The sequence below is a fragment of the Vicugna pacos genome, chromosome 8 (genome assembly GCF_048564905.1).
Source record: "Vicugna pacos chromosome 8, VicPac4, whole genome shotgun sequence".
Taxonomy (NCBI): domain Eukaryota; kingdom Metazoa; phylum Chordata; class Mammalia; order Artiodactyla; family Camelidae; genus Vicugna; species Vicugna pacos.
The window spans coordinates 27,051,309-27,063,590 of NC_132994.1; the positions used below are offsets into that span (position 1 = coordinate 27,051,309).

The window sequence follows — 12,282 nt, forward strand, 5'->3', positions numbered from 1 at the left end:
TCCTGAAGAGCTTCATGACCCAGATCTTCAAGACTCAAAAAAGGTTAAATACAAACAGGTAGACAAAGTATTTCTTAATGAATTATCCTGCCTAAATAACTCAAACATTTTGAGAAATATCTGAAAGGATGAAGACTCACCCTTGGGAGACACTGAATGAAACAGGCTCATGAGATATTTTATTCTGAAATAATAAATTTCTAAAATATGAAGGATATTTTGAATATAGCTCAGGAAGCAAATATAGTCTTGATACACAAAATATTCTGTCCATAATGTGCACTGAAAAAACTCCAGGACAAAGCTTGAAACAAAGTAAATAAGAATTTAATATTTATTATGCATGTTTATACAGTAACATCAAAATAATGTTCAATAAGTTACATAGCTATTTTTCAAAAAACTGCAAAAAAAAGTAAAGATAAAATAGTAAGAATGATATATAATCAATGTTATTCAAAATTAAAAATATAGTCATCTATCTTTTAAACAGATTTGAATTAATGGACTTCTACATGAACTAAAACATTTTAAATATCTAAAAATAGTCTTTCTTACTGGAATAGATATATATAAAGAATCACTTTTATTGCACATATCTGGTTTAGGCTTATTTCATCAAGGTAACGTGCAGACAAATAAGTTACCAGTATGAATTTAAGGAAAGTAGGCAAGATACTATTTTATACCTTAAAAATTAGATGAAGGTGATACATTTCACAGCTTAATCTTCAGGAAATTTTATTTGGATATTGTATAAAATCACTGACTAAAGTCACGCAGGAGAACTAAGAGCTATTAAATACATCGTAGTAAAACAGCTTTGTTGGTGCATTTGAAATAAGAAAACAGGTATCAACTACTCTTAGAACTGACACCAACTACCACTCTCCCTGGCCACCCAAAAAGGTGGTCTTCACATCAATCTAAAAAACATTAAATGACAAAATCTTAAATATAAACATATATTTGTTGTGTCAAAAATATTCACGTAATTGGCATATAATCAAAAATTCATCATTTTAAAAATGGAAAAACTAGGGGAAATCAAAGTTAGATATACACTGTAAGCCAGTTTCCAAATAAAGCTAGTGAAACTTGTTTTACTTCTTAAATTCATTTGGCCAAACGCTATGGTAGTTGTTCTGAGGATCTGTAAACATTCTCACTGACTTGTACTGTTTCCTGAGGTCATCTGGAAGCTACTGTTATTAAAGGAGCTTCACAATTTGTTATCCCTGCAAATGTGCTTTGGAAATATTCAAAATAAAAACAAAAATTTAAATGTAGAGCCAGTAATTTAACATACTTTCTCTATTACTAACCCATCTTTAGGAATTCTTGGGCATCTAAAGATCAAATTTATTCCATCACCAACAGACCTGAAAAAGCAAAACATTCATAAACTCTAGGCCATAAAAAAATAGATTTTTGAATTAACTCGTTTAATGTTGTGGAAATGAAAATAAAAGTATCTCACTACTTCTAGAATAATATCGAAAACTTATATAGGCCTCTTCATTTTAAAACATGTTAAAATAATGCCTGACCTTTAGTAGGTATTCAATAAATATATCCTTAATAAATAAATGTGAAGTTAAGCATAAAAACTACTGTAGTACTTGAGTACTGAGGTTCAAAAGCTACAATGTATCACTCAATGAAAAATCAGTCTTTTTTTTTTTTTATGAAAAATCAGTCTTAATGGGTATTCAGAATAAAGCTTTAAAGATCTCCTATTTGATAAACATAGCATTAGTTCATTTCCTGGCATCCTATCCAGGAAAACAAGAACCAGGCATTTCCTTGATTCTTGCCCTCACCTGTCACTCACCATCTCTGACCTGTGTAAGGGATATGCCAAGAGCAACAGAAAAGAATGTTCTTGCTTTTTTCCCTTCTTTTTTCTTTCTTCCCTTCCCTCCTTCTTTCATCTGTCCATCTATCAGTGAAAGAAAATGCAGGTGACCATCCCATGAAAAGTGCATGCCTCTTAATGATATCTCTTCTAGGAGAAAAATGAGCAATTTAATATTTACATTTGGGGGAGGGGATGATAATTGTCATTATCAAGGTGGCTGACTTGAATAAAGAGATTTAACTAATATTTTCCCCCCAAATTTCACTGCTCTGACACAGAAATCTTCAATGTTAATGGATTACAATTAAACACAAAACACTTTAAACATTGTTTACCATTTATAGGACACAACCTGTTTGTAGATTAACTTATAAAGATATTATTTCTCCATCATTTCACTGTTAAAAATCAAGAAAAACACTACTATTGAAATTTCAACAGCTTAAAAACAGAATTTGTGCAATGACATTTTTAAGTGTGAATTCTGTATATAATATTATCATCCATAACATTAATCACGATTCCAGTCATCCATATATCAAAAGGCAGCACTGGTAACTTTGATAATATTATACATACTAAAGTATTAAGAAGGGTCAGAGTGTAGTTAAATATTTCTACACATTATCTACAGCCACTCTTTTTATCCTTCCTTAGTAAGAGGAGCATGAACTAGGTCCAGGCACTTATTCGGCATCTGCCTGGACTATCACTTGTTAGCACTAACGACTAGGATGCTTGAACATGCAGTTACGTGTTTTGATTTAATAATGTTAACACCAGAGTAGTCATTGTTTAAAAATTTAAGCCTAAGTAACAATAACATTTTCATGCCAAGTTTTGACTGCTTAATAATTTATATTCTAGGTGGGGAAAACTACCATATTTTTGCTATTAATAACTTTAAAAGAATATCAGAAATGCCATCTTTATCCCCCATTAAAATAAAAGCTAAACCGACTTGAACTTATTAATGATGCCTGCTGAAGACAAAAGGTGATTTCAAAACCCCAAAACCATGATTAATATTTACTGACCTAGAGAACTAAAAAGTGTATTATATTTTCCTGTTAAGTATAATAAGAATATGATTCTCTATCATTTACAACTATGATTCGGTAATTTGCATTTCAAAGGTATCCTATGGTCCCATACAGATTAACAACATCTGTTTATCAATTCTGCATGTTACAATTATCTATAGATATATTTTGACCTTGGCTAATCACTTGCAAACTGTCCTCAACTCTGTCATGAATAGACTGCAAATATGTTGATAAAATATTTCAACATTTTTCTAGTTCTCAAAACCTCAAAGCAATAAGCTAATCAATGTATTATTTGTAAATCCATATTACTGAAGCTTTCTATATGGTTGAATCATACAAAATATGACAAGGTCACAGTGGCAATTGTATTAAGTATATCTTACAGCAATGTACATATACCCACACAGCAGCAGTGTACATATACCACTGGATAGCCCTGAGATGATTCTAAGTGGAGTGCTACATGAATGAACAATTTTTCTTTAATAGTTACATATTTATTTTGTTTATTAAAAAAATATAACTAGCACATAAAATGTGGAATATGCTCAAAACAAGACTATAGTTTAAAAAGGTTAAAAATAATACGTAAAAATGGCATAGGAAAAATGGCATATACACACACACACACACACACACACACACACACACATATACGAGAACAGAAAGGTGGGATGTGACTCACATTTGGAAAAAACTGTTTTAAGGGATGATTTGATTTAGCCAGCATCATTTCTGAATGCTTGTAATAAGCCACATCATAAAGGGGTTTCCTCTACTACTATAAATTCTGAGTTTTTTCCAAGACAAATTTTTTTTAAACATGTGTTTACTTTTATTTTAAGAATATAATTTTGAAAGCATTTAGTAAATTTAATTTACTTTAAAAGGATTCACCAAAATGGTAAAAATGTTCAGGAGCATTTGAAGGACATGCTATTCCTACAGAAGAGAAAAGACTACAAAGGCACATTGCGCTATTATGGTTATTGTAGCAGCATTTAAATAAGTGATCTAAATAGTCATTACCATTAATAATTAAGAAATAATTATAATATTCTTTCATAAAATAGAAGGTATGCTTGGGCACTAAGTGCTCTTGATTCCGGAACCACTTGCACATAAGTGTCACTAACATGGACCCACTGGCCCGGTGATTCACTATCGTGTTCTTTGAAACCTAGTGAAACAAAGAGAAGTTTAATTTTACAATAAGTATGTTCTCACTTTACATTATAAACAACACATTCATCACAAACTATATTTATCTAATGCTAGACTGTATCACATAAGTCTGTTTCCTTTTTTTTCCTTTTTTTGGGGGGGTGGGTAGGTAATTAGGTATGTATGTATGTATGTATGTATGTATTTATTTATTTATTTATTTATAATGGAAGTACTGAGGATTGAACCCAGGACCTCATGCATGCTAAGCACACGCTCTACCACTGAGCTATACCCTCCCCCCAAGTCTGTTTTTTTGGTGGGGGGGGTTAACCATCTTCCATAATGTACTCTTCCAAAGCATTCATATTAGTATTATTTTACTTTAAATATCTAGTGAAATGTTAGATAGTCTTGTAAATACTAATTTATTCAAGGAACAGAAGCATTTGCACTAAAAGAGAAAAAAAATACAAAGTTAGTCTGCTGTTCCATAAGCAAAACCAGCAAATTTCAACTCCAGCTGTATCCTGAGGACCTGGTATATACATCTTCAAACACTAATGGTATTGTTAAATAAAATGCTACTCCACTGCAATACATGATGACTTAACACCTTGAAAAACTGGGTGTCCCCTCACATCACCTACAGAGTGCAGTTTTATGATATTTAAGATTCTCTTTATCATCTAAGTACTCTTAAAGGTATGTCTCACTTAACAAAGTGAAGCCATCTGACGTATTCATAAAATAACTTACCCCTTCCAGAATAGGAAGAATTCATTTGTTTTTTAAGAATAAAATAAACTTAGGATGGCATACCAGCTACAGTGTTTTTCTCTCCGGTGATATGTTCCAATAATTTCCTGGAGGGTGTTCTCACTTTTACGTATGCGGTGTAGTGACCTCCTCTCATCGAGCCACTGTGTTCCACTACTCCATAGAGACCATAGACAACTTTATCTCCCACACTTACACCCTTTTAGACAAAGAAAAAAACCTCAAATGAGTTAATATTTAGTGAAATCTTATTATAAGGAAAATTAAGTCAAATGCACGTCCTACTTAAAATAAGAGAATGCATATTAAAACTACATTGGGATACCTTCCCACATGTATTAGACCAGCAAAATCAAAAGGTGGACAACATTCTCTGTTGCCTGGGCTACAAGGAAAAGAGTACTCACATGTGGGGATGCAAAGGGTACACCCCTATTCAGGACTATTTCATGCTATTTAGCTAAATTACATATATAATTGGATATATCTTGGATTTACCAATCCTTTTTTCTAGGATTCTCTCTCACAAGCAGATGAACAAAATACAGAAAGACATGCACCAGACTATTAATTGCAGGATTTATCTGTAATATCAAAAAACTGGAGAAGGCCCAAATGTCCATAAATTGGGTACTGGCTAAATAAAGTATAATGTTTCCATATAATAGTGTATTACACTGTTTCAAAAATTGAAAAAACCACCTTACCAGGGCAGGAATATCAAAAATGAATCTGTTTTAGCCTCTCTAGGTCCAACTATCTATTTGTAGGAAATAAAGACAATAGAGGAATAATCATCAAAATCTAAACTATAGGAAGCTATCACAAAGATGACCCAGTTTCTTCAACAAATTGCAAAGAGGAGAGATGGGAGGGAAACTGTACATTAAAAGAGACTGAAAGATATTTTTCAATCATGATATGTAGTCCTCACTTGGATACTAATTCATTTGAACAATTTCATTTATTAGACAACTGGAAATATATACACTAGATAATATGAAAAAAATAGTTTTTTTTTTAAGTGTGAAGGTAGTATTGTGGCTGTGTTTAAAAAAATGAAGGGAAGAGTGATTCTTATCTTTTAGAGATACACAGGAAAATATTTATGAATGAAATGCCTGATATTTGCTTCAAAATAATAAGAGGAGGAAGTAGATGAGTCTGTGACTAGGGCAGGACTGGCCATATATCTAAGGTTTTAAGGCTAGGGGATGAGTGCTAGAGGTTCATTGCACTGTTCTGTCCACTTTGGTGTAGGTTAGAAATTCTCCATAATAGATACTTTTAAAAAATGTGTTCTCATAAATTTAATAGTTTGTTACTTATCATTTTGTTTACCACATTATCAAGTTCCATGAATAATGAATGTTACTAACTGACAGACAGGGCTGCTATTCTACAGCAGACGCTGGTATTCCACAGCAGATGATGTTGCATTTAAGATATTTTTGTTTTGATCAATCAAAGTATTAAGTTCAATAAGCATTCTATTATGTACCAAAACACCTAAGACTGCTAAACAGTAATCATGGGCAGGACAACGTGTTATACCCCAGAACTGTCTGGTTCTCTCACAGAAAACATCAATTTCACCTACAGAGTTCTTACATGTAAATATGAGCAATTATGAACCAGTTTGTGTTCTACATTTAATTATTAAAGCATTAGCAATTTTAAAGTTTCATACTCAGTTGACAAGTACACTATTCTCAGTAGTGTACCTGAAATGGCATGAAAAATAATGCACTAGTACATTGATTAACAAAATATAAAGAACTCCTCCAATGCTAAAACTACTACCAATTAAGCACATCATTCACAAGGAACAGGAAAGGACACAAATTCTGCTTGGTTCTCTCAGCAACTATCTGATTCTAGAAGCATTTACAAACAGCTTTGATCTTTATGAACACCATGCCTCAATGATGCTTTATGCATCTTTTCAACTTATTCTATCTCCCAAAATACAAAAGGCATACTCAGCGTTTTAAATGGAAGGAAGGAAGGAAGAAAGGAAGGAAGGGAGATAGACATGGCCTAATAAACAATACATAAGATATTCTGAAGCATATTATTTGCAAGTCAATTAAATATCTTAATGATATACTATACCTTACAAGCAGCAGAACAGAATGGTGCTAAATCAAGCATAGATGGAAAATCTACATGTCTGTTTACTTTGCGAAGATTCAAGCCAGACTTAAAAAAAAGAAAAAAAATTTTCTTAATGAAACAATTAATCTAGATCATTGCATTTGTTAATTAAAACCAAAATAGGAATCCTGGAAGTTAGTTTTTTCATAGATATAAAAACATGAGTAATGAACAGTCCAAAACTGATATATGACTAAGTTTTCAATTAGGTTTCCTAAACTATTACTGCAAAGATCATCCATTTACACAGGTATTTTTACCACAACAATATGGAAATAATTACTTTCACTGTGCCTCTCAACACCTAAGGAAAAATAAATTCATCACAATAAAAGCTAAGCTACTGACACATACGCTACCATAAAAATGTATTCAACTAAGAATCAGGAGTCTTGTATCCTAGGCCTGACTCAGTGAGTGGTTAACAGCTAACTTGACTCTTGACAACCTCCTCTAGATCAAGTCAGAAAATGGTTGCAAATGGGTTAGATTAGATCTTTTACAGCTCTAAAATTCAGTAATTTTCATTCACTAAAACAGAAAGAGCCTGACCACTCAAATTTTTTATCTATAAAAGTAAATATTACATATTATATAAGTCAAAATGAACCTTCATGTTCTTAAGTAAGCTCTATTTCTTTCTCTATTTTTAGTTTCCAAAGGCAGGCCTTGAAAAATATACTCTTTGTGTTAAGTAATGATAAAAACTTGCTGAAAGACTATCAAAGGTATTAGACAGGAAATCCACAAGGAGAAATGGACTCTATGGGAATAAGAACATACTTTAAATCTGAAATAAAATAGACCTTTTAATGCAAGGCTTTCATGACTTACCTCAATGAGTAATCTTTTTTTTTAATTAAAAAAAAATTTATTATTGAGAGGGAGGTAATTAGGTTTACTTATTTATTTATTCTTAGAGGAGGTACTGGGGATTGAACCCAAGACCTCATGCATGCCAAGTATGTGCTCTACCACTGAGCCATAACCCTGACCCATGATTAGTTTTTTTATCTGCATACTAATCACATAATTTTACTACAGATCTGTTGCCTATTTGTTACCTTTCTTAAAAAAAAAAACAAAACACTTATGTATTTTTTTTAATGAAGGTGTTGGGGATTGAATCCAGGACCTCCTTCATGCTAAGCATGCGCTCTGCCACTGAGCTATTTCCCTCCCCTCAGAAAAAAAGACAGAAGCAGAGACACTGCTTAGAGACTCTGCTCCCACAGTCCCAGGGAGTGAGAATGTAGCTTTGCAGACATTATATTTAGCTTGAGAACAAGAAAGGACAAAGATGTGTAGAAATGTTTCCCTTTAAGAGCACGAATTCTTTCTGTAAATTGTTTCTAAAAGGGTAGCAAGTACCAAATATAAAATAACTGTGATACATCATGAAATTAGCTTTTCAGGTCTGGCATGACCCTATCCTGTTCACATGGAGTTGCTGCAGATACACACCTTCCATTAAGCATTCTGCTGTAATGAGACACGATACATCTGCTTCTGCTCTCCATGACCATCTCATTCCCACTGAGCTTCTGCAACGCTGGCTGTAGAAAATCAAGAACTTAATCTAATTTCTGTGGATAGAGATGGGGGTATAAAGAACAACCTCCTTCTGCTTATCTGTGGCCCACCTGAAATGTTGCAGATATATAATCAAAGCTCTCAATCCCTTCCCTTGAGATTTCTTTTAAGGGTTTTTTTATACTTAGAAAATCTTTCACACAGAGGTCAGATTAATAATATTCATCAAGTTTTCTTCTAGTCTTTCGATAATCTGTTTGATACAATTAAAAACATTTATCTGAAAGTAGTACCGATATATATGGTATAGAAGGAAATCCTAAATTTTTATTTATTCAAACACCTATCTTTCCTAAGTTCTTTACTGAATAATCTAGCCTCCGTCCCAAATGATTCAAGATTCGTCCTGTATCATAACAAAAGAGCTTTAAATTATACTCGAGTTTTATTTATTGACAATACTGACTATACTGCTTTAATTATTGGGGGGGGGGTGTAGCTCAGTGGTAGAGCGTATGCTTAGCACGCACAAGGTCCTGAGTTCAATCCCCAGTACCTCCATTAATAAAAAAACAAACCAACCAACAAACCTAATTACCACCCCACCAAAAGTAAAGCATGTTTTAATTATTAAAGATTCTTCCAGAGAAACTTTAAAATCATTTTATCAAATGCAAAAAAAGTGAAGGCATTGAATAAAACTATAAATAACTGAAAGAAAATCTGATGCATTAAAAATATTTAACTTCTCTCCCATTACAGTCAGACAAAAGTGAGGCCTGCTTTGCAGCCCTTTTTGTAATTATTCCCAGCCAGCCACAGCTAGCTCAAGTACCCCTCTCACTGGGATCATGAGAAGCTCAGAAAGCTATGTGCACTTTGCTATCTCCCTGCTTCTAAGGGTTCTTAATCTTATTTTCCACTGAGACACACACACCACTTAGGGTCCTACCAAAATCTTCAAATATTGTGAGTTAAACAATTTTACTTAGAAAAGTATTATAAGCTATTACGGCTGAAAAAGCAGTAAATCCCAAATGTCAAATGACAAATTTTTAAATTCAATAAACTACTGGCTAATCCTTGACACTATTCCACAAGACTTAGGGGTCTGCAAAACAGATGATAAAAATTACCATAGTGATACTAAAGGGAATTTACCTGATGAAATCTTTTAAGATGGAGAATTAGGATAGCTGGAACAGCAGAAATGAGCAATTGCTTCCTGGCATTAGTATACACCCCTTCTGCTTTCTTTTCTGCATAAAATATAATATAATAAATTTATTTGTAAAATTCCATTTTATACATTATCCACCATATAATATGGTAAACATTTATATAGATGCATCATACCACAGTTATGAAAATGTTAAAAAAGAAATTAACTTGTGGTTACAGGGAACCGCTACTCATTTCCAAAACTTCACTAAAATAAAAGGGATTTTTTTTATTTTTTTTTTTAGGCATGCACCTATAAGGAGAAATAATAGGGGAAGTGACACTTCCAACATAATTTTGGAAGCTGGAAAGCAAATAGACCAGTAGTGACTTATGCCAGTGCCCTCCAAAGACCACCACAAACACATCTGTAGTTGAAAAAAATTGGGTCATTACTCACTGCAGCGAAAGGAGATCGTGTATCATGGGGACGATGGGGCATTTCAGTAAGAGGCTGCCAGAAAGGACTTATGATAGGATCTGAATATGGTCAATTGCACATTTAAGTTGCATTAATGTAAGCTGGCATTTCTTCCTCTCCCATTGAGATATTTCTTTAATTACTAATGTATTAAGCATGTCTTCATTCTGATGGTTTGACATCTGGGGCCTTGCTGACAATGGAGAGGGCTTCTCCCAGACCTAGCTCATTCCTAGATAGCAAACAACCTAAGTGTGCCTTTCATATGCAAACCACCCAATCCAAAGCCCATACCCCACCACCTTCTTTATTGGGCGCTAATATGTTAGGCTGCCATTCACCCATCCTAATCATACCAGGGCCAGCTACCAGACAGCTAGAGACAGCCCCTATACCTCAGAGTCTACTTAAATTATTCAAAACTACTCAATCCTAAACCTGTCTACCCTGCCTCATCCATCCCTTCCCTCGGAAACCACAATAAAGGCTGTTGTCCACGTTTTCCCCATCACTCTGTCTCCTGACCAACCCTGGTGCTTCCCCTTGTGGCCCTGCGTGGCATGGTTTAGCATGCCCCCTCCTCTTGGGAACTGTAAGTAATAAACTACTGGAACTGTTAAGTAATAAACTACCATTTCAGTGGCAATCATCTCCTGACCTGTTGGCCTCACCATACCTGAATAACAAAACCTACATTCTCAAACAACTAGTCACTAAGAATCAGAATGTTCTCTCCATTTAATCAAGGCTAGAGGTGCACTGAAAATTTCTTACTTGACAAATCCCCCCTTTCCACTTTTCATAGTTGTTATACTGCTAGCTTTATAACATAGTTACTTAAAATCTTCAACTTTGTATCTTAAGATATGACTTTACACTAGATTGATGGGATTTGTAAACATTAATCTCACTAGTAATACAATTTTAAGTCTTAGGGAAATGTCTTCTGGAAAGATTTCAGATAGCCAATCCTCTGAAATAAGATTATGTAAAGTTGCATTTTCAAGGCAGAGATGGATATTTCTTGTTCTTCAATTTATTTCAACAAAATCTATTGAAAACTTACTCTGCCCAATCAGCGTCTTCAGTGCTGATGTATAAATATGAGTAAGACAACCCCTGGCTTCCGAGCAGCTGAAGTATGGAGACAAGGTTCTTAGGTTCCTCTGTTTGGGATCTATAACCCATTAGTCACTGATTCTCAGATAATCCATGAATACTTGAAAAAACAAAAAAAGTAAGCTAAATACTTACCTGCAGGACTGGTTTCCTTTTGGTACTTCTGCTTCTTTTCAGTACAGTTTCCACACAGAAGCTTGTTATTTCCCATTAGTAATTCCATAGACGTGAACTGATAGAGACAGGACTGAACTGAACATTCTTTAGAAGAAGTTATGTAGCTCTGAGAAAGGGTCTGAAAAGCATTTTGGGGGCTGTGAGACACCACATGCTTGTCCTCTGTAAAACATAAATTATTTAAAACATTTAGTGGTTGATTTTCTCTGTCAAAATCCCTATCTCCAGTCACAGTGCTTCTCAAATGAAGTTCAGAAATAGCTTCGGCCACTCTGTCATCATCACTGTCACTCTCCTTGGTGAGTGGTTCACTCTCTGATGGACGACGAAGGTGCCCATTTGTGTGCACACAGTAGCCACTGCTGGATCTCAACAACAAAGCCTGCTTAGAGGCACTTTCAGATTCTGAGGGCTCGCTGTCAGCATCAACACTACTTTCAGAAAGGCTGGCTTCTTTTTCACTGCCATCGGTAGGACTGTCAGTCAGAGCTGACTCAGTGTTCATGATGCTTGCAAACAATGGAGAATCTCCATTCAGTTCAAGGTTTTCATTTTCCTGGTGTATGACAACAGCTTTATCTTCTCCAGATGGCAATTCTCTTGTACATTTTCTGCCATGAATTAGTTGATTCTGTAAGTTGACAGTGTTTTCAGAGAAAAGAATCTTGTGACCTTACTGAAAATAAATGCCAATAAGTCTTATTTAAACATTTCACATTTACTAAAATACTATTTCTAGTACCTCTGAAATCCATTTCCTAAATCCACCTAAACCATAATCAATAGAAGATATGCTAACA

The 12,282-nt window shown here is 34.1% G+C and overlaps 1 protein-coding gene across 8 annotated transcripts in view; it reads right to left on the minus strand.

Moving 5' to 3' along the window:
• Positions 1-347: 347 nt before the first annotated feature.
• The window catches only part of USP45 (ubiquitin specific peptidase 45), a 58,564-nt gene continuing 46,629 nt past the window's right edge, over positions 348-12,282 (minus strand). For 4 of the 8 annotated variants that reach the window (XM_072965651.1, XM_072965649.1, XM_072965652.1 and 1 more), the window contains 5 exons: positions 11,441-12,113; positions 9,706-9,803; positions 6,970-7,056; positions 4,897-5,053; positions 348-4,090 (listed from right to left, as the gene is read on the minus strand). In XM_072965651.1, coding sequence (XP_072821752.1) covers positions 3,960-4,090; positions 4,897-5,053; positions 6,970-7,056; positions 9,706-9,803; positions 11,441-12,113 — 1,146 coding nt within the window. In that variant the 3' untranslated portion in view covers positions 348-3,959. Of the gene's footprint in view, positions 4,091-4,896; positions 5,054-6,969; positions 7,057-8,475; positions 8,568-9,705; positions 9,804-11,440; positions 12,159-12,282 lie in introns of those variants that run through there. The other 4 variants (XM_072965650.1, XR_012074879.1, XM_072965653.1 and 1 more) reach the window with 4 other exon arrangements.